Below are 21287 nucleotides of genomic sequence, written 5' to 3'. Positions count from 1 at the left end.
TCTCTCTTAGAGGACAGGAGCAGGACCCAGAAGGGACCCAGATGGGACCCCGATCCTGTCCCCCTCTCCCCCTCCCACCTCTGAGCCAGGCCCTGGGTCCCGTGGAGGGAGGAGGCGGAAGGGGCCAGTGTTCCGGAGAAATTCTCCACCTCCCTGCGATGTTCCCTCCCTCCTCCTCGCAGGCAAGTGAGAAGGGCCCCCAGAGAAAGAGACGTGCTGCTGTGAATGCCCCCCTCCCTGCAGAGTTGCAGGGGAGGTGACCTCACTGCCCGCCTGAGGCTCCTAGACATGTACGCTGTCTCCCTCTGGCCCAGCGCCCCCCTCTACCTCCACGATGGACTCGCTTTACTTTGCTCCAAGGTGTTTTCCCCCAGGGCCCAGGCAGACTGATCTTCTATGAACACCACTTGGATCCTGTCACTCCCTAGCTGAGCACTTCCCTTTGCCTCCAGAGTAAAGGTCAAGCTCCTCACGATGATGGAGCTGAGCTTTCCTGCCTGGCACTAGCTGCCTCCCTGCCCCAGCCCCGGGGTTCTGCCCATCCTGCCTACAGTTACCCTTGCAGCGCGCCGTGTGCACTCTGCAAACATTTACTGAACGAAAACCACCCAGCAGCACCTCCCTGCCGCCGTCACCGCTGTGGGAAGTGGCCTCTCCCACAGAGACCCCAAGAACTGGCCTCGTTACACCCTGGGCTGGGTCATATTTGTCTGAGCGCTCCTCCCTGACTGCAAACTTGAGCCACAGGCATCCAACTGCTGTTGATCACCGGCAAATGAGGCAGTGGTCCATGTTCATCTCGTTTGATCCGCACAATAACCTTGGGAGTTAAGTATCATTATCCTTATTTACAGATGAGGAACCCAAGGCTTAGAGAAGTGACTTGTCCATCAAGTGGTAGTTAGGGCTCATACCAGGGTCCCCAGTTTCCAAATCCAGGGCCCTCACACCAGCACCAAGGCACCTCCTCAAAAGCAGGCTTGTGTCTTACATGTTTCTGTTTCCCTCAGTACCCAGCACGGGAATTTGTTTGATTCACAGAATGAATGAATGAATGAATGAAGGATGGTTCTAAGATTCACTTCTATCCAGATGAATCATCTTCTCCACTCTGATCCGTATTCTTCTCCTCCACATTTGTTTTTTCTATCTTCTCCTCTCTCTCACCCTAGGCCCTAAGGATCCAGGAGAAACGAGGAAAGAAGCTGTAATCGTTCTCACTGATTCCAGGGATTGGATCTAGGCCCCAGGAGAAACAGCCCAAAGGAAGACAGGAAGGCTCTTCCCTATACCCACCACCCAGCTTGACAGTGAGTTCCAGCCCTCTCCCTATCCCTCCCCAATTCTCACAGGACACAGGTGGAGCAGAAGGGAGCCTCAGGGCCAGCCAGAGAGCAGTGACTGGGTGGAAAGGGGCCTAAATGCTGTGACTCGCCATCCTTGTGCCTTCTGGGAAGCAGGGTGAGGGATACCTGCACGCTGGAAATTCCAAACCCTCCCCAGAGAGACACTTAGGTGTCTGGATAGGGAGAGGGAGAGCTCTGTTTACCCCAAACTAAGGGGCAACCATGGCAACGGAGGCCAGGGCCATCTGAGCAGGGAGCAAAGGTGAGGGCCCTGCTGACAGCCTGCCAATTGGGCTGTTTGCCCAGATCATGCGAAGCAGGCCTTCTCTGGCTGAACACCCCCTTGTGGGCACAGCCTGTCTTGAGAGCTGGGGAGGGAACGTCCTGAGGAAGTAGCCACCCATTTTACAGATACACAAATGCTCCCATCCCCTCCTCACCTCCTTCCTTGAGCCTTCTCTCTGGAGACCAGAGACAGACAGACAGGCAGACACTGAACCAAGGGGAGCTCTTGGCCTCTGTGCTGAGACAAAGAGGGAACAGGGAGCTGAGGCAGCTGCTGGGAAGGGGCAGAATGGAGTTATCAGTCAAGGAAGGCTTCCTGGAGGAGGACAAGGCCAAACATAAGGAGGAGGGTGTCCAGGCTAAGGAAAAGACAGTGTCTCCTCAGCTAGTGTGAGACCAGATGCACCATCACTCTTTCCCCTCTGCTAGTCACCAGAATCGTAAACTCTTGGTACCCAAAGGGGCCCTCATGGCTGCCACCACCATCCTTAACAATGCCCCCCTCATCCGTTGTCTGTATCCATCCCCACCCTTTCCTCCCTCTTGGAGATGGAGGTGTCCCTCACTGTGCTCAGAGCCAGGCCCGCCACCTGCACTCTGAACTCTATCCCCTCAGAACCTCGCTGCATCAAGGACCATCTCTCTCTGGTCCTGGAGGGACTTTTCCCCTCTACCTGTATCCCTGCTCAAGGGCTTTGCTACTTAAAAAAAGCAAGGAAGAAAGGAAGGAAAGAAGGGAGGGAGGGAGAGAGGGAAGGAGGGAGGGAAATTATCCTTGACCCTGGACCCCCCTCTCTCCTCTTCCCAATAAAGAGGTCATGTTTGTTCTCAATTTTCACCTCATCCTACCTACTCCCACCCCAGCCACCAGCCATGGAAATTTAAAACCACCCGTGATCAACTAAGAGCCGAATTTGGTCGACCTTTTCAAGCTTTCTCTTATCTGACCTCCCTGCAATATTGGACTGGACGCTACTGATTCACTCCTGAATCCTCTTCATCTACCCACCACTTGTATCCATAGCCCTTAATCTTTTTGGTGGACCATGCGCACTTTTGAGACTCTAAGGCACCATCACAGATTGCCAGCATCTCTCATATGCCTCAAGGGATTCATGTACTCAGGAAACCATCACAGAGGCCAGATTAAGAACCTCGGCCTTGAAAGTTAGTAGCCCTGGGACGGGTGCCTTAACCTCTTCTGAACAATCCCATCCACTCCCAGGGATGATGGCTCTTGGACCCACAACTCCCAACTCTCAGGAGAGTTTCAGACCCATGTTTCCAATTGCCACCTGGATGTCTCACCCAAGTCGCAAAGTCGGTAGGTTCCAAACAGAAGTCATTGTCTAACACCACCCTCCTGGCCTTCCTTCCTCTCATAATCATTACCTGGTGGACAGCCTCACTGCCTCCAAAGCGAGAAAGTTAGGAGTCACCTGAAGCCCCGGGGATGGTACTATAACCTGCCTCACATGGTTGTTATGAGCCTAAATAATGTGATATGTGTAAAGCACATAGGCTCATGCCTGGCACATCATAGGTACTCAGTAATTGTTAATTATTGTGGTTGCTATTCTTCCTTGTTCTTTCCCCTTATATCCAATTAGACACCAAGACCTAACTTCTAACTTCTAAATTTCCCTTGAGTCTATTTTCTTCCCTGTTTTTCCACTGATTCCCCCTAGTCCGGGCATTCATGTCACTTGCCTAGATGATGGCAGTAATCTCCAGTCTTGTCCCTTCCTGTCTTTCCAAGACATACAGCTAGAATGGTCTTGCCAAAATGCAATTCTGACCATGACACTTCCCTTCTTCAAGCTTCAATGTCATCCCAGTAGCCCACAGCCACTGGTGCATCCCTAGGGAACTTGTTATAAATAGAGGCTCAGAACCCAACCCCCTGCAGACGTGGGTGGTACCTTGGCACATGTGATCATAGCACATTTCCTGATGTATCTGGTGCAAAATAGAATTGAGAAGCAAGGAAGGAAAAACTCTACAAGGCCTGCAAGGTCCTCCTTGACCCAGCCCTCAGCAACCTTTCCCATTTCATCTTCTGCCTCTTCCTTTTCTCTGCTACCCATTGACTCTTTACATATTCGACAAGTATTTATTGAGCACCTAATAAGTGCAGGCACTAAGGACACAAGGGTGAGCAAAATAGACATGGCCCCTGGAGCTTATAATCTAGTTGGAGAGAATGATAGTAACCTAATAATCACACTCATGAAAATGTAAATATAAACTGCTATACATTATTTTAACGAGAGGAACACAATCCTAAGAGAGTATATTGTAGAGCAACCTGACCTAAATTTGAAGGAGTTAGGGAAACTTCGCTGAGGAAGCAATACTTGAACTGAGATATGAGAGATGAGTAAATTAATAGAAAAAGCTGAAAAAGGAGAAGAGAGTGATCTAGTTATAGAGAATTGCATGTGCAAAGGCCCTGGGTAAGCAGGAGTACAACATGTTCCACAAACAGAAAGAAGGTCAGTGTAGCCATATTAAGAGGGAGAAAAGGTACAGAGGGAGGCTGCAGAGGTTGAGAGGGTCAGACCATGCGGGGCCTCATCAGCCACTTTAAGACTTGGGGTCTTTACCCTAAGAATAATTGGACCTAGTTAGATCTAATTAGCTTTAGACCATGCAGGGCCTCATCAGCCACTTTAAGACTTGGGGTCCTTACCCTAAGAATAATTGGAATAATTAGATAATAATTAGATCTTAGGTCTAATTAGATCTAATTAGATCTTAGGTCTTTACCCTAAGAATAATTGGACCTAGTTAGATCTAATTAGCTTTAGACCATGCAGGGCTTCATCAGCCACTTTAAGACTTGGGGTCCTTACCCTAAGAATAATTGGACCTAGTTAGATCTAATTAGCTTTAGAGGGGTGACTTCATTTGTGTGTGTGTGTTTTTTAATCGTGCCTGCTTGCCATGTGGAGAGCACATTAGACCAAAGTGGATTCAAGGACATCAGTAAACTAAGAGAGTAGGCTAAGCAAGAGATAATATAACGATAACTTAGACTAGGGTGATGATTATAGAGCTAGAGAGGAGCTGAAAGATTCAAGAGTCATTTAGGAGGTAAATGGACAAGATTTGATAATGGGCTGATATGGTGGTGGAGGGTGGGAAGCGTCAAGGATGACAACCCAGTTTTTGCCCTAGACACCTCTTTGGATGGTGATGCCATTCCATGAGAAGGGGGAAATTAGAAGAAGGTCACACGAATATCAGACAAAATGGACTTCAAAACAAAGAATGTATCTGGGCTATGGAGGGACATTGCAGAATGACAAAGGGGCCAATTCATCAGGAAGCTATAAGCATCCTAAATGTGCGTGCACCCAACAACAGAGTTTTTAAAAACATAAAATAGAGGGACTTCCCTGGTGGTCCAGTGGCTAAGGCTCCAAGCTCCCAGTGCAGGGGGCCTGGGTTCGATCTCTAGTCAGGGAACTAGATCCCACATGCTGCAACTAAGAGCCCGCATGCCGCATCTAAGAGCCCACATGCCGCATCTAAGAGCTCACACTCAGCAACAAAAATCCCGCGTGCCACGGCTAAATCACGGCGCAGCCAAATTAATTAATTAATTAATTTGAAAAAAACATAAAATAGAAATTAAAAGAACTGAAAGGAGAAGTAGATTAATCCAAAATTATGCTTGGAAGCATCAATATTCCTTTCTCAATAATTAATAAGACAAATAGAAAATCAGTAAAGGGCTTCCCTGGTGGCGCAGTGGTTGAGAGTCCGCCTGCCGATGCAGGGAACACGGGTTCGTGCCCCGGTCCGGGAAGATCCCACATGCGGCGGAGCAGCTGGGCCTGTGAGCCATGGACGCTGAGCCTGCGCGTCCGGAGCCTGTGCTCCGCAGCGGGAGAGGCCACAACAGTGAGAGGCCTGCGTACCGCAAAAAAAAAAACCAAAAAAACACAATACAAGAAAAATATAGATCAATATCCTCCATGAACATTAATTCAAAACCCTTACCAAAATATTAACAAATCAAATCCAACAACAGATAAGAAGAACAATAGATCATAATCAAATAGGATTTCTCCCTGGTATGGCAGATTGGTTGAATATTTAAAATCAATTAATGTAATTCATTTTATTCATAGACTAAATAAGAAAAATCATATGTCCATCTCAATTGATGCAGAAAAAACATTTAACAAAGTTCAACATCCATTTATGATTAAGAACTCTCTTGGGACTTTCCTGGTGGTCCAGTGGTTAAGACTTCACCTTCCGGTGCAGGGGGTGTGGGTTCAATCCCTGGTTGGGGAGCTAAGATCCCACATGCCTCGGGGCAAAAAAAACAAAACATAAAACAGAAACAATATTGCAGCAAACTCAATAAAGACTTTAAAAATGGTCCACATTAAAAAAATCTAAAAAAAAAGAAAAGAAAAACTCTCAGCAAACTATGAATAGAAGGGAATTTCTTTGACCTGATGAAGAACATTTACAAAAAGCTTAGGGCTAACATAATTTTTAATAGTGAAAGAATGAATGTTCTCCCCACAAGATCAGGACTAAAGCAAAGGTATTTGCTGTCTCACCACTTCTATTTAACATTGTAATGGAGGTGTTAGCTAGTGCAGTTAAGTCAAGAAAAAGAAAGTAAGGCATACAGATTGGAAAAGAAGAAATAAAGCTGCCTTTATTCACAAATGAAATGATATTCTATGTAAAAGGTTTCAATCTACAAAAAAGCTACTGGTGTAAGAGAGTTTAGCAAAGTTGCAGGCTAAATGATCAATATACAAAATCGATCATATTTCTATATACTAGTAATGAACAATTGGATATTGAAATTGAAAACACAATATCATTAACAATCAGACTTAAAACATAAAATACCTTCCAATCAAACAAAACAAGTGCAAGATGTGTGTGCTGAAAACCACAAAACGTTAATGAAAGAGATTAAAGAAGATCTAGAATGGTGAGATATACAAAGGTCATGCATTTAATGCAGTCCCAATCAAAATTCCAGCAAGCTTTTATTTAGAGATTGACAAACTGATTCTAAAAATTTATATAAAAAAACAAAGGGCCTAGACTAGCCAAAACAATTTTGAAAAAGAAAAAAGTTGAAGAACTCACACTACCTGGCTTCAAGACTTACCATAAAGCTATAGTAATCAAGACAGTGGGGTATTAACATAAGGATAGATATATACATCAGTGGAACGTAAGAGCTCAGAAATAGACTCACACGATGGTACCAAGGTAAATCATTGCAGAAAAGATAGTCTTTTCGACAAATAGTGCTGGAACAATTGGATATCCGCATGCAAAAAAAGAAATTAACCTCAACCCATACTTCATGTCATAGACAAGAATCAACTCAAAACAAAAAACCTAAAAATATACAACTTCTAGAAGAAAACATAAGAAAAAAAACTTAGTGATCTTAGGTTAGGTAAAGATTTCTTAGAACACACACACACAAAAATAAACCATTAAAGAAAAATTTGACAATGGAATTTTACCAAAATTAAAAATGTCATCTATTCTAATGACACTGTTAAGAAAATACAAAAGTAGGGACTTCCTTGGTGGCACAGTGGTTAAGAATCCACCTGCCAATGCAGGGGACACAGGTTCAAGCCCTGGTCCGCGAAGATCCCACAAGCCATGGAGCACCTAAGCCCGTGCGCCACAACTACTGAGCCTGCGCCTAGAGCCCATGCTCCGCAACAAGAGCAGCCACCGCAATGAGAAGCCCACCTACCACAACGAAGAGTAGCCCCCACTCGCCACAACTAGAGAAAGCCCTCACTCAGCAACGAAAACCCAACGCAGCCAAAAAATAAATTTATAAAAAAAAAGAAAGAAAATACAAAAGTAAGCCACAGATTGGGAGAAAATATTTGCCAAACACATTAACTCAAATGAATCTTAGGCCAAAATGTAAAATCTAGAACCATAGGCCCCTGCCCGGGCCGCGCTCGCCGAAAGTCGGGAGGCTGGCCCGCGCGCCGCGGACTTCAGGTCCGGGTCACAAAGTGGGCCCTGTGGGACCTGCTGGAGTGTTCTTGATTGCGTGACCTTGAAATAGTCCGCTGTCAAGGAGAAAAACTACCATGGCTTCCAGTTCTTTGACAAAACCTCATATGCGTGGCCTTCTGGCCAAGCGTCTGCGATTTCATATTGTTGGAGCATTCTTTGTCCCCTTGGGAGTTGCAGCTTTCTATAAGTTTGCTATGGCTGAACCAAGAAAGAAGGCATATGCAGATTTCTACAGAACTTATGATTCCATAAAAGATTTTGAGGAGATGAGGAAGGCTGGTATCTTTCAGAGTGCAAAGTGATTTTGGAATATAAAGAATTTCTCTGGGTTGAGTTCCATGGAAGTTTGTCACTTACCTGTGTTCCTGAACTATGAACTACTAATATCTGGGCTAAGGAATAGTTTCTCATGATAAACAAACGATTAACAAACAAACAAAAAAATCTAAAACCATAAATCTTCTAGAAGAAAACAGAAAAAAATCTTTGTGACTTTCACATAAGCAAAGATTTCTCAAATACAGCAGCAGGGCATGATCCTTAAACTAAAAACTTGATAAAATGGACTTCTTCAAAACCAATAGCTTCTCCGCAAGAGACACCATTAAGAAAATGGAAAGACAACTACAGACTGCAAGAAAATAGTTGTAAATCACATATATGATGAAAAACTTAAATCTAGATATATTTTTTAAAACTCTCATAAATAAATAATAAAAAAGACAACCCAATATTTTTTTATTTAGTTTAATTTTTTATTGAAGTATAGTATATTTACAACGTGTGCCAGTCTCTGCCATACAGCAAAGTGACTCAGTTATATACAGAGAGACATTCTTTTTTTATACATTCTTTTCCATTATGGTTTATCACAGGAGATTGAAAATAGTTCCCTGTGCTATACAGTAGAACCTTGTTTATCCATCCTATATGTAATAGTTTATATCTGCTAATCCGACACTCCCAGTCCTTCCGTCCCCCAGCCCCTACCCCCTTGGCAACCACAAGTCTGTTCTCTATGTCTGTGAGCCTGTTTCTGTTTTGTAAATAGGTTCATTTTGCCATATTTTAGATTCCACATATAAGTGATATCATACAGTATTTGTCTTTCTCTTTCTGACTTACTTCACTCAGTATGATAATCTCTCATTTCATCCATGTTGCTGCAAATGGTAATTATTTCGTTCTTTTTTATGGCTGAGTAGTATTCCATTGTGCATATGTACCACATCTTTATCCATTCATCTGTTGATGGACGTTTAGGTTGTTTCCATGTTTTGGCTATTGTGAATAGTGCTGCTATGAACATAGGGGTACATGTCTTTTTGAATTATAGTTTTGTCTGGTTATATGCCCAGGAGTGGGATTGCTGGATCATATGGTAGTTCTATTTTTAGTTTTCTGAGGAACCTCCACACTGTTTTCCGTTGTGGCTGCACCAACTTACACTCCCCCCAACAGTGCAGGAGGGCTCCCTTTTCTCCACACCCTCTCCAGCATTTGTTATTTGTAGACTTTTTAATGATGGCCATTCTGACCAGTGTGAGATGGTACCTCACTGTAGTTTTGAGTCGCATTTCTCTAATAATTAGTGATGTTGAGCATCTTTTCATGTGTCTCCTGGCTATCTGTATGTCTTCTTTGGAGAAATGTCTATTAAGGTCTTCTGTCCATTTTTTGATTGGGTTGTTTGTTTTTTTCTTGAGTTGTATGAGCTGTTTGTATATTTTGGAGATTAAGCTCTTTTCTGTCTTATCATTTGCAAATGTTTTCTCCCATTCCATAGGTTGTCTTTTCGTTTTTTTATGGACAACCCAATATTTTTTAATGGGCAAAAGATTTGCACTGACACTTCATCAAAGAAGAGATACAGATGGCAACAAAAGCACATAAAAAAGTTGCTCAACATCATTAGTCATTACGAAAATACAAATTAAAACGACAATGAGATATTACTACACACCCACCAGTAAAGCTATAATTTAAAAAAAGAAAAACAGTAGAAAGTGCTGGTGAGGGTGAAGAGCAATTGGAACCCTCATACATTAGTGGTGGGAATGCAAAATGGTACAGTTACTTTAGAAAATAGTTTGAACACAATATTATAAATTAACTAAACTTCAATTGAAAAACAGTTTAGCAGTTTTTTATAAAGTTAAACATATATTTATCATACAACACACCATCCCATTCCTAGCTATTTTATCCAAGAAAAATGAAAACTTATATCCACACAGAGAACTGTGCACAAATATTTATAACACCTTCATTCATAATTACTAAAAACTGGAAACGACTCAAATACCCACGTACTGGTGAATGAATAAACTAATTGTGATACCACCATACAGTAGAATACTATACAGCAATAAAGAGGAACGAAGTGCTGATACATGCAATAACATGGGTGAAACACAAAAGCATTATGCTAAGTGAAAGAAGTCAGAGACAAAAGGTAACGTGGTCTATGATTCAATCTACGTGGCATTCTGAAAAAGGAAAAATCATTGGGGCAGATTGATGGCTGCCAGAGCTGGGGGTGGGTGAGGGAGACTGACTATGAAGGAATGCAATAGGACTTTCTGAGGTGATTAAATGTTTTCTATCTTGATTTATGGTGGCAGGTCTACAACTGTATCCATCTGTCCAAACCCACTGAACCGTATCCCTGAAAAGAGTGAATATTTCTCTATGCAAATTGTACCTCAATAAATCTGAATTTTTTTAAAGAAAAAAAAAAAGATGCAGGAAGATCCAGCCTTACATCTAATAAGCTTGACTTCTTTGGGAATTCCCCAGCAGTCCAGTGGTTAGGAGATCACTCTTTCACCACCAAGGATACAGGTTCAACCCCTGGTCTGGGAACTAAGATCCCACAAGCTGCACAGCACAGCCAAAAGAAATCTTTAAATAAAAAAGATTTCTTTGAAAACTCCAACTGGGGACAATATCCAGTGATGGGCAGGAGATACATATCTGAAACTCAGAGGAGGGGACTCTGTTGGATACTGTAACAGATCACAATACTGTTCTATCTGTAAAGACTTCTCCTTGACCCCCTTGTCTCTCTAACAAGCTCTTGTTCATTTTTTTGAAACTCTGCCAGAGCATTCCCTCCTTCTTGAGGTTCTCCACGATCCCAACCCTTCCACCTAAAATGTGAGCTCCGCAAGAACAACCTTATCTGGCTTTTCTTTGCTGTATCCCCAGAGCCTAGAACATGGCTGGCACATAACAGCTCCCTTACAAATTGTTAATGAATGGATGAATTATTCCCTCCTCTGATACTACCTTAGAACTTTTCATAGCACCTATCACACTGTATTTTTTTGGTCTGGTTATCTTCCCCTCTAATAATCATCTCCTTGATTATTATTGTTTATTTTTATTTATCTCTGTATCCCCAGCTCACTGTAGAACTGAACTAAACTGAGAGACTTGAACCTCCATGCTGATGATTATTGCAGCAGAAGAAGGCAGGGGAGCACTGCTATGCTCCAGGCCCTATCATGCACATTTAATTCCTGCAACAACAGATGAGGAAACTGTAGCTCAGAGAAGCTTACTAACTTGGGCACCCGACTTGAACGAGGTCACTCAGCAGGCAAACAACAGAGCTAGAACACAGACTCAGATCTGCCTGACTCCAAAATCTATGCTCTTTTCCTATCCTTTCTTTTCCTTAAGATCCTTAACTCCATGATTTCAGCCACCCTTAAATGATATCGTCTGCTCTGACCCCAAACTCCGACAATCCCCTCTCTGACATGTCACATCTCGTGCTCCCTTGTTTTCTAGACTGCCATCCATCATGTCAGCTCCCAAGCCCTGGACTCCTTTTCCTCTGAGTTCTTCTGGTTGTCTTTGCTTTCCCACTCAACCCACCCCAAGAGTCTATTTCAACAATGTTGTAAATCTAGATTCCTTTGCCTCTGAGTTTCCACCACTCCCTCCCGCTCATCTCTCAGCAAGAGATTCCCCCAGGATACAGATTCTCATGTGGTTGGTCTCATCATGGAGCCATGCTGTGTGACCTTCACTGGGACCTCAGAACCATTCACATAGCCTCATGCACCACGGGTAGACCATGTTACCTCATCACGCGTGCCGCAGGCTCCTTCTGCCTCTGTCCTGCTCTTCCCATTGGTAGAGAGGCAGAAGCATGTAGAGGTTACGTATGACAAATCCCAGGTCTGCCACCTACTAGTACTAGCACTCTTCAGGTTTCCGCTGAAATGTCACTTCCCCTAGGCTCTTAGGCTGGGTTAGCAGTTGCTGCTATGGGCTTCCATTGGGCCCTGGACTTGCCCTGGCCCAGCACCAACCTCACTCCGTGGTCATTGCTTGTTTAATCACTGATCAGCCTGGCTAAACAGTATCATCCTGAGGACACCTTCCATCAACCTTGCTCCCTACAACAGGGTATCACCCCATTTTCTCCTTTCCTTCCCTGACAAACCTTTTTTTTTAATTTTTAATTTTTTTTCTTTGCCATACCATGCGGCTTTCAGGATGTTAGTTCCCCGACCGGGGATCGAACCCATGGTCCCAGCAGTGGAAGCATGGAGTCCTAACCACTGGACCACAAGGACTGAACCCGAACCCTCAGCCGTGAGGGCACAGAGTGCTAACCACTGGACTGCGAGGGCATTCCCCCAAACTTCGTAAAAGAAAAGTTTACGTTCTGCTTCCACTTAGCACTAACCACTGACTCCTTGGCCTTCCAGCATCTGGCTTTGGTCTCCATCACTTTACTGGAAGTGCTCTGCTTCTCCACAGCCTCCTTGATCTCTGTGCACATCTGCCCCTCCTTGAAACTTCTTCTCCTTGGCTTTCATGACAGCCCTCTCTCCTGGTCTCTTTTGGGAGCTGGCAGGAGTCTGGACCTCCTCTCCTCTCTCCTCTCTTTTCCCTGTCTCTTCCTCCTCTTCTTGCCTTGGGTCCCTCTATGCAGATTCTGCCCACGTTTTTTGTCTGATCTTTTTCCTTAGGCCATCTCATCCACACCAGGCTTTCCCCCAGATCCTCTAGGGGGATGGCTCCAGACAGGGCTACCGCATCTGCCTGTGCAGGTCGGTCAGTGCACAGGCCAAGGAGACAAGGAGGAGGCTGACTTTGTCCAGTTTTTGCCAAGGCCCTGAGGGCTAGCCTTGGCTCCACAAGCTGCATTCCATACCCCATGCCTCTCTCGAGCTGTAGCCTTGCCTGTCTAGCTGCTCACAGGGCAGTTTCCCCAGACATTGCTAGTAGATCTGCCGAGTTCAAAGCCAAAAGGAGAGGGACTGGTAGAGACGTGGCCATTGATGGGATGATTTTGAGACGGGTTTTCAGCCACTCTACTTTTGCATTTCGCCCCCTTTTCCATAGACTCAGTTTTAGCTGCCCCTGCCCTGTGCCCAAATTGAAAGTAAAGAAATAGTGATGAGGAGGGAGCAGAAGGCTAGAGGGTAGTGAGAGCAAAATAAGGGACCTGGGAAGGCAAAGAGTAGATGGGGGCAAACCAGACAAGAGAGGAAATGAACTGACTTCTTCAGCTGTCAAAGCCCTTCCAGGCAGATTGTCTCATTTGGTTCTCATGAAAGCTCTCGGAGTAGATGTAACTATTATCCTTATTCTACAGCTGAGGAGACCAAGGCAAGTAAATTTGCCCAAGGTCACCCAGCCAGCAGTGGAACCTTGAACCCAGGTCTTTTGACACCAAGTGCCACACTCATCCCTGTGCGCCACACACCTCTTGGCAGATTGGAAAGAGGTGATGGGCTGGGGGATGGCATTGAGGTAACGGGGCTGTACCAGAGGAGGGACCAGGAGTACCAGGGTCAGACGGGGGAAGGGGAAGGGGTCATAAGAATAGGAGAGGCCACGCCTGGTGGGTGAGAGCTGGCTTTGCCAGAGGAGACTGCAGGGGACCCCAGGGAGCTGAGGGGACTCTGGAAGGGCCAGATTTCCTGGAACCCTCTCTGAGCTTTATCGCTGGAGATTCCTGGGCAGCTACGTGTTCTTCATGATCTTTCCTTCCTTTATCCCTGGAAAATAACCCAGGATACAAGCCCAGCTGAAGCAATGGTATAAAAGTACCAGAGCATTCTTTGACCTTCCCAACCCTGGGGGAAAGGGCCTGGCCCCAGAACCCCTCCCCCAGTCTACACTAGACAGGCAGGTCCAGGTTCTCCAAATGGGGCAGGGACACTTCCAGGGACATTCCCAAAAGTCTTGAGGGATTCAGGCTGGGCCTCGCTCCCAACCCAGCTGCCACCCCCATCATCCCACCTGCCTCCACAGCCTACCTAACCACACTCCTCGGCACCCCTTTTCATTAATTGTTTAAATCAAAATCATTTATGGAGCTCCCGCTACCTGCCAGACTCAGGGCTGAGCAAGAGGAATTCCCACCCAGAACCCAGACTCCTTTCCCTTGGGTCTCGCCCCTTTCCTCCCTCTGTGTGTTCTCTTCCTCGGAGGCTCTGCCCCTAATTCAGTAGCCCTTGGGGTCCTCCTGTGGGAGGTCCGCTGGCACGCTGGGCCCTGCACTGAGGGGAGCTGAGGGGAGCCTCCCAGGCCAACCTCTCACCCGCCTTGCTGCCCCCTGCTGTTCCCACTAAAAAGACCTCTCACTGCCCCCAAGACACTCACACCTTTGGAAGGCCCTTTCCGGAGTCGTTCTCAATCCTTCAGTCCTTGGAGATGATGGTGAGAATCCGACTCCCGCCCCCGCCCTCCCCCGCCCCCTGCTGTCTGGTCTATAGACCCCAACCGTCACACTTCAGTTGCTATTCTAAACACCCCCCTCCTCAGGGTTGGGTACAAAATTTACAGACTGAATGATAAAGCAAAGCCTAAAGGGCTCCAGGCCCCCATGATCCCCCAATCCCTTAATCTCCCCACTATCTAGTTCTCCCAGGGCTGTGGCTCCAGCTCTCCAAGGGAGAGCGTAGGGAAGGGGGAGGAAAGAGCTGACCCGCCCCCTCTTATCAGGGTCATCTCGGAGTTTACTCAGTAGTTAAACCTGTCTCTCAGGTTCCCAGCTCCCCCTCAGCAGGACACCGGAACACAGGGCAGGATGGGGGTGGGGGACCATTTCCCCTCCTTCAGGACCCCCCTCTGCTGAGCTCCTTTACTCCACTCGCCTTCTCATCTGTCTTTGTTCCGGCCTCTCACCGGGACCCTTCCTGTTCCTCCTACTCCAGGGACCGGCCTCACCATCGCCCATCCCACCACCACCCCAGAGCCCCAGTGCTGGGAACCTGGGGGCCCGAAACTCCCCCCTCACACCCCCTCCCCAGCTCTCCCAGAGGCTCTCAGAAGAGTGAAAAGGCCCTGAATCACAGAGGAATCTGGATGTGGTGGAAAAGGGCAGCTGGTGCTGGAAACCTGAGGTCGGTATTTGCCCCGGTGCTGCAAGAGGTCAGGAATGTGGCCACTAACATCAGCTATGGGAGATAAGACCTGGCTGGCAGCTCTCCTCCTCCAGCCCCAGACAGTGCCTCCCTCCCCAGGCCCCAAAATGTCCCAAGCAGTTGGAGTGGGGCAGGAGTCAGAGAAAGACCTGGAAAGGAGTTTAGATAAGAATCCTTAGATCTGGGCCTGATCCCTGTTGGAATTCAAAGTCCCCTAGGGGTGTTAAGTGACTTAGAAAGAGTCCTTGTATCATGCAGACATCTTTACAATTACACTGACCCCCTCACAGCTGCCCTCCTGGAGATTTACTCCCCAGTAAGTAATTAGCACTTGTTCAGTGAATAAATGAGTAATAATTAACATTCATATCAATTACCACCCAAGGAGATAGACTGGACAGGCTTTCTTCTCCTTTTACCAGTGAAGAAACTGAAATGCAGAATTAAGTGACTTCCCCAAGGTCACACAGCTGGCAAAGCCCACAGATTGTCTGACTTCAAGTTTAGCAAAACCAGCAAAGGCAATACATCACGTCTGTAACCTCTACACCTTATTGTGCAATTCTGCACAACATGACAATCCTGGAACTTCATGGGGGAATGTGAAGGTGAAAGCAGGAGAAACCCCTTTGACTGACGGGCACTTCTAAGCTCCCAGAAATCCTCCATGCAAAACTAGTGGGCATTCATTTGTATGCTAATTTGCATCCCATTTGCCTTTTGACCTTCAGCAGGCCCTGACCCTCCCCTGGCCAGCTCCCACCCTGACCTGCTCCTAGCCAGCTCCCTTTGGGTGCTGAGGGGCTTTCCTCACCAGAAGGTGCCAGGCCTGGGATGATCCAGGGCCAAGCCCCTCATCTGAGCAGTGCCTCCCCTCTGTCTGGTCCGTTGACCTAGCTACTCCTGGGGCCCCTCCTCTTCCCATTCCTCCTCTCCCATCTGCCTTCACCTCTTCAGTTCAGATGGCAGCTCGATAAGAATCGATAGATCCTCCCCAGAGCAAAGAGCACAGACAGGTGTGTAATGCCAGGCCCTGCCAGACAAATGAGCTGCTGGTGGCAACAGACTTGAACGCCCAGTACCTCAGGATTCCTCCAGCTCATTCAGCAGAGGGTCACCATCCAGCTTCAGGGGTGAAGGGAGCAGGGGGAACTTCCCTACGTCCATCCTTCTCACCCATATCCTGACATAAGCTTCCTGGAGGAGGCAGCCCCTGGGGACAGGCTTGGGATCCAGAGAGCCTCTGGAGGAGAGGCAGGGGAAGGAGGGGGCCTGTCGAACAGTCCTAGTAAGGAGGGAGAAAGGGCTGGCCACCAGTGCTGAGTCTCAGCCAGAATGTTTGGAGGTGTGCATGTCTGTCCTCTCAGGCCCCATAACAAATGGGACACATGACAGTCTCCATGAGGGATTATTGGTCTCTTTCCACTGCCGCTCTCCCAGCAACTAGAACAGGGCCTGATGCACAGTAGGTGCCCAACAAATATTTGTCGAACTGTAAGTGCTCAGAAATATTTGTTTACCCAGGGTGTGGGTGAGGCTGATACGCAGGTGTGTCGAGGTGAGGACTCCTGTTCAAACCACAGAGTGCTCGAGGAAGGCCAGGCCTCAGCGGCAGTGGGCTGAGGGATGGGGAGGGAGTGGGAAGGTTCAGAGTGAACGTAATTGGTGAGTAAGCGTTTCTGTGGGTAATTGACGATACACGTGCATAGGATAGGGGCTGAGTGTGTGCTAGGGAACAAGTGCAGGAGGTCACGATTGGGAACCAAGTGTGTGGGGCGGTCGAGTGTAAACCAGCAGACTTGAGGCTCAGAGTCGCGTTTCTCTTCCTCTTCTCCAGCCCCCAACTTTTCTTCCCCAGGACTCCTAGGGTTCCGAGATTCCCCAAGATGCCCCCTGCAGGTGGGAACTTGGGCTGCAGCTGAGGACAACGACGGAGACTCACACCCGACCCCAACACTCATCCCCCAAATTCTCAACCAGGCCTGTACCTCCCCTACCTGGGGGGGGGGTACCATGACGTCATTTCCTGCCCTGAAGTCCCAGCTGCCAGAGCCAACTTCACCTGCTGCCCACGGCTGTCCCGGCCCCACTCACTCACCGCCACCCTGGGGGCTGGAGGGTGACCTTAGCAGGACGGTGCTGAGGGGGCGGGGAAAGGCTGGAGAGGGTCAGGAACCTGAGGCGCGGAGTCCCCGCGGTCCACCTGTGGCGCAGGCTTCCGCGCTTCCGCGGCGACTCTGGTGGCGGAGGCGGGGCCTGTCGGGGGGCGGGTTCCCACCCACCCCCTCCCTGAGAGCTATAACTTGAGTTGCGGACCTCACACTCTCCCCGGCCCAGCACCTGAGTCCTGGCCTCGCTCTTTCCTCGCGGAACAAACATGAGCTTCAGCGCCCAGTCCACCTTCTCCAGCTACCGGTCCCTGGGCTCCGCGCAGTCACCTGGCCACGGGGTCCGACCGGTCAGCAGCGCTGCCAGCGTCTATGCAGGCGCCGGGGGCTCGGGCTCCCGGATCTCCGTGTCTCGCTCCACCAGCGTCCGGGGCGGCTGGGGGTCCGGGAACCTGGGCGCCGGGATGACCGGGGGTCTGGTAGGTGTAGGGGGCATCCAGGGCGAGAAGGAGACCATGCAAGACCTGAATGACCGCCTGGCCTCCTACCTGGAGAATGTGAGGAGCCTGGAGGCCGATAATAGGAGACTGGAGAGCAAAATCCGGGAACACCTGGAGAAGAAGGGACCCCAGGTCAGAGACTGGGGGCACTACTTGAAGACCATCGAGGACCTGAGGCTTCAGGTAAGGGGGCATGGAGGGAGCAGCCCCAACTCCCAGCCACGTTTGACCCTCCAGTTATCCACTCCCCTCTTCCTCTCCCTCCCCCAAGGATAGGAATTTTAGTAGGGTGGGGTGCACGCACTCCTTCCCCTTGTCTATCTCCCGCCCCGCCCCCAACTCCACCCGCAGAAGGTTAGGAATGCCCCTAATTTCCATAGACATCGCCCCTGGTCACAGGGACCCCAAGGGTGGTGAATGGGTACAGGAGGGCGCCCTTCCCCAGGACAGAGTGGGAAGAGGAGGGGGGAGCTTCGCAGAGGAGTGGACAGCATAGAGGGAAGTGAAACAAGGCTCAATAAAGAGGGCCCAGACACTCTGGCTTCTGGTGGAGAGGGGACAATTGGAGGGGTTAAGCAGATGTGGCTATAAGGCTGAGTCATCTGGGAGTAAAGAGGAGGCCCACAGGTGGGGCGGGGGTATGCGGAGCAGGTGCACTAGGAAAAATGCTGGGAGAGGGCCAGGGAGAGGGCGGTTTAGTAACTGCTCACTTCCGGGCTGGCCAGCCAGCAGAGGCCTAGAAGGAAGGGCAGCAGGAGACTGGGAACGCTGGGATTTGAGACTCCAGGAAAGGAGGGAACAGTGTGAGGGGGCACAGGTAGAAGGGGATAGGTATACAAGGAAAGCCTCTGGTTATTCCAAGGACTAGGAAGGGTTTTTCGCTGAGACACATGACACCCTCCACACACTCAGCCCACCCCATCACTGACTTCCCATTCATGGAGCGACCTCTCTCTACAATCCCCCCAGATTTTTGCAAGTTCTGTGGACAATGCCCGCATCGTTCTGCAGATCGATAATGCCCGTCTTGCTGCTGATGACTTCAGAGTCAAGTAAGGCTGGGGGCTAGGAAGCTGGGGTCCGTTAGGGGGATCTTGTTCAGCTGTGGGTAGAGCTGGGTGGATGAGAGTGAGGCTCCATCAGTTTATTCTTCACGTAACCCAGTGTAAGAACACTGTCCCCCAAGTGCCAGGAACAGTGCTCAGAGGATTACTGCCTGATTTGTGAATCAGGTGGCTGGTTTGCAGTGGGCATGGGGCTGCTCTTAGTAGGTGGCATGGGTTGAGAAGGTTCAGGATCAGAGACAGGGCCCTTCCAATCACCTCCGCTCCCACAGGTATGAGACAGAGCTGGCCATGCGCCAGTCTGTGGAGAATGACATCCACGGGCTCCGCAAGGTCATTGATGACACCAATGTCACCCGGCTGCAGCTGGAGACTGAGATCGAGGCTCTCAAGGAGGAGCTGCTGTTCATGAAGAAGAACCACGAGGAGGCAAGCAGGGGACCCTGGCCAAGCCAGGAACCAAGGGACCAAGATGAGTCTGGGCCGGGGACTAGACGGAGCAGGCCGCCTGCAAGCCGCCTTGCAGGGGAGTTTAGAACTACCAGCCTGAGTGCTTCTTCATCAGACTGTTGCCACGCTCGGTGGGTCGCCTGAATTAGAGTGTGATGAGGTCAAAAGGCCATGGGTGAGAGGATGAGATGAGGACCACAGTGGAAACAGCTAGCAGCAGAAGTGAGACCTGATGGAGGAGGTGAGGGAGGAAGGTACAAGGAGCAGGTTTGTAGATGGAGGGACAGGGTGAAGGGAGGAGAGAGAAACCACCACCTGTGAGTGACAAGCATGGCGTTGACAGCTGGCATTTTAGCCATCTGGAGTAGAAGGCGCAGAACTGGCAACGCCCAGAGAGCAAAGTCAAGAGATTCCCCTGTTCTGTTCTCCAACTGATCCCGTAGGCTTCCTGGAAGAGGCAGTCACAGGTGAAGAGGCTTCCTGGAGCTCTGACCCTGAGCACCTCCTCACTTTTGTCCCTTTCTCCTTTAGGAAGTAAAGGGTCTACAAAACCAGATTGCCAACTCTGGGTTGACCGTGGAGTTGGATGCCCCCAAAGCTCAGGACCTCGGCAAGATCATGGCAGACATCCGGGCCCAGTATGACGAGCTGGCTCAGAAGAACCGAGAGGAGCTGGACAAGTACTGGTCCCAGCAGGTACACGAGGGAGAGGGATGGATGCCAGGCTAAGCACAAGAGGCACGAGGGTGCGGGAGGGAGGCCGACAGAGAAGGAGGGACCTGAGGACTATATCCCCCCCGCAGATTGAGGAGAGCACCACAGTGGTCACCTCGAAGACCGCTGAGATAGGAGCTGCTGAGATGACACTCACGGAACTGAGACGCACTCTCCAGTCCCTGGAGATCGACCTGGACTCCATGAGAAATCTGGTGAGAGCCCTCAATGCCTTTCGCTCAGAAAGAGTTGTTTCTGTCTGTATTTCCCACCGCTTCTACTCACTACCCTAGTACCTGGCAAACAGTAGGCACTCAAAGTTTCAAAGAGGGCTGAAAGCTGCAGAGACTCTCCCTCCACCCTGTCTCACCCGACCCTCTCCCTATGCCCCTGCAGAAGGCCAGCCTGGAGAACAGCCTGAGGGAAGTGGAGGCCCGCTATGCCATGCAGATGGAGCAGCTCAATGGTGTCCTCCTGCACCTGGAGTCGGAGCTGGCCGAGACCCGGGCGGAGGGGCAACGCCAGACCCAGGAGTACGAGGCCCTGCTGAACATCAAGGTCAAGCTAGAGGCTGAGATCAACACCTACCGCCGCCTCCTGGAAGATGGGGAGGACTTCAGGTGAGTGGGGCTCTCCTCCTACCTATATAAGCTGGGGTCAAGCTACCACTTCTCCCCAAAGCCTGAGCTTTTGTAAACCCCCCATGTGCCTGTTCATTGGTACCCACTGAGCACTGCGCCGGTGCTCTGCGCGTGCCCCGAGAAGAGAATAGACTAAATATTGCTCCTAGCCGTTCTTGGAGCACAGGTGGAATTTGGCCTTCAGTTTTCGTTTTATGGAGGAAGCAGCGAAGGGGCACTGGGACATGCAGGCGGGGATCGGGAGCCTTCTTTTCTCCACTTTCCTTGTTTCTCTTTTCTCTGCGGTGCTGTTTATAACTGGGGCTTTGTCTTCTGTTAGTCTTGCTGACGCCGTGGACAGCTGCAACTCCATGCAAACCATCCAGAAGACCACCACCCTGAAGTTCGTGGACGGCAAAGTGGTGTCTGAGACCTCAGACACCAAAGTTCTGAGGCATTGAGTCAGCAGAAGCAGGGTGCCCTGGGGAGCAAGAGGCCAATAAAAGTTGAGACATTACTGCACATCACTTTGTGTCTTCCGTGGCTCATTTCCTACTGCGAGCGTACGAATGCCCTGACTCCATAGTCCTATCCCTCTGATCAGGCAGAAATTGCCTCTGAGCCCAGAGGTTTCATACGGGTTGGGGAGTGGGCAGAAGAAGGGTCTGGTCACCTTCTCAGAGAAAAAGAAGGGAGCCAGTAGATAGGATGGGCCAATGGCAGTGGGGAAAATTACAATAGAATTGTGAATCTTAACCTTAAAG

General features: G+C 48.9%; 2 protein-coding genes across 2 annotated transcripts; both read left to right on the top strand.

Moving 5' to 3' along the window:
• Nucleotides 1–1171: 1171 nt before the first annotated feature.
• On the top strand, nucleotides 1172–21050 carry KRT18 (keratin 18). Its single transcript, XM_033866644.2, has 8 exons — nucleotides 1172–1310; nucleotides 16926–17858; nucleotides 18645–18727; nucleotides 19012–19168; nucleotides 19721–19885; nucleotides 19993–20118; nucleotides 20300–20523; nucleotides 20864–21050. The coding sequence occupies exons 2-8, from the start codon at nucleotides 17445–17447 to the stop codon at nucleotides 20982–20984; spliced, it is 1290 nt and encodes a 429-aa protein (XP_033722535.1). The 5' UTR covers nucleotides 1172–1310; nucleotides 16926–17444; the 3' UTR covers nucleotides 20985–21050.
• LOC101323037 (cytochrome c oxidase subunit 6C-like) lies at nucleotides 7714–8157 on the top strand. The gene has a single exon (XM_004316323.4). The coding sequence runs from the start codon at nucleotides 7745–7747 to the stop codon at nucleotides 7970–7972; it is 228 nt and encodes a 75-aa protein (XP_004316371.1). The 5' UTR covers nucleotides 7714–7744; the 3' UTR covers nucleotides 7973–8157.
• Nucleotides 21051–21287: the final 237 nt, after the last annotated feature.

The sequence above is a fragment of the Tursiops truncatus genome, chromosome 11 (assembly GCF_011762595.2).
Source record: "Tursiops truncatus isolate mTurTru1 chromosome 11, mTurTru1.mat.Y, whole genome shotgun sequence".
Lineage (NCBI taxonomy): Eukaryota > Metazoa > Chordata > Mammalia > Artiodactyla > Delphinidae > Tursiops > Tursiops truncatus.
Note: the sequence above shows the minus strand (reverse complement) of the source record. Positions and strands in the feature narration are given on the sequence as shown.

Coding starts and splice junctions, on each gene's coding strand:
- KRT18 (XM_033866644.2), top strand. CDS start 17,445: ATGAGCTTCAGCGCCCAGTCCACCTTCTCCAGCTACCGGTCCCTGGGC. Junction 17,859..18,644: donor TCGAGGACCTGAGGCTTCAG/GTAAGGGGGCAT, acceptor CAATCCCCCCAG/ATTTTTGCAAGTTCTGTGGA. Junction 20,119..20,299: donor TGGACTCCATGAGAAATCTG/GTGAGAGCCCTC, acceptor ATGCCCCTGCAG/AAGGCCAGCCTGGAGAACAG.
- LOC101323037 (XM_004316323.4), top strand. CDS start 7,745: ATGGCTTCCAGTTCTTTGACAAAACCTCATATGCGTGGCCTTCTGGCC.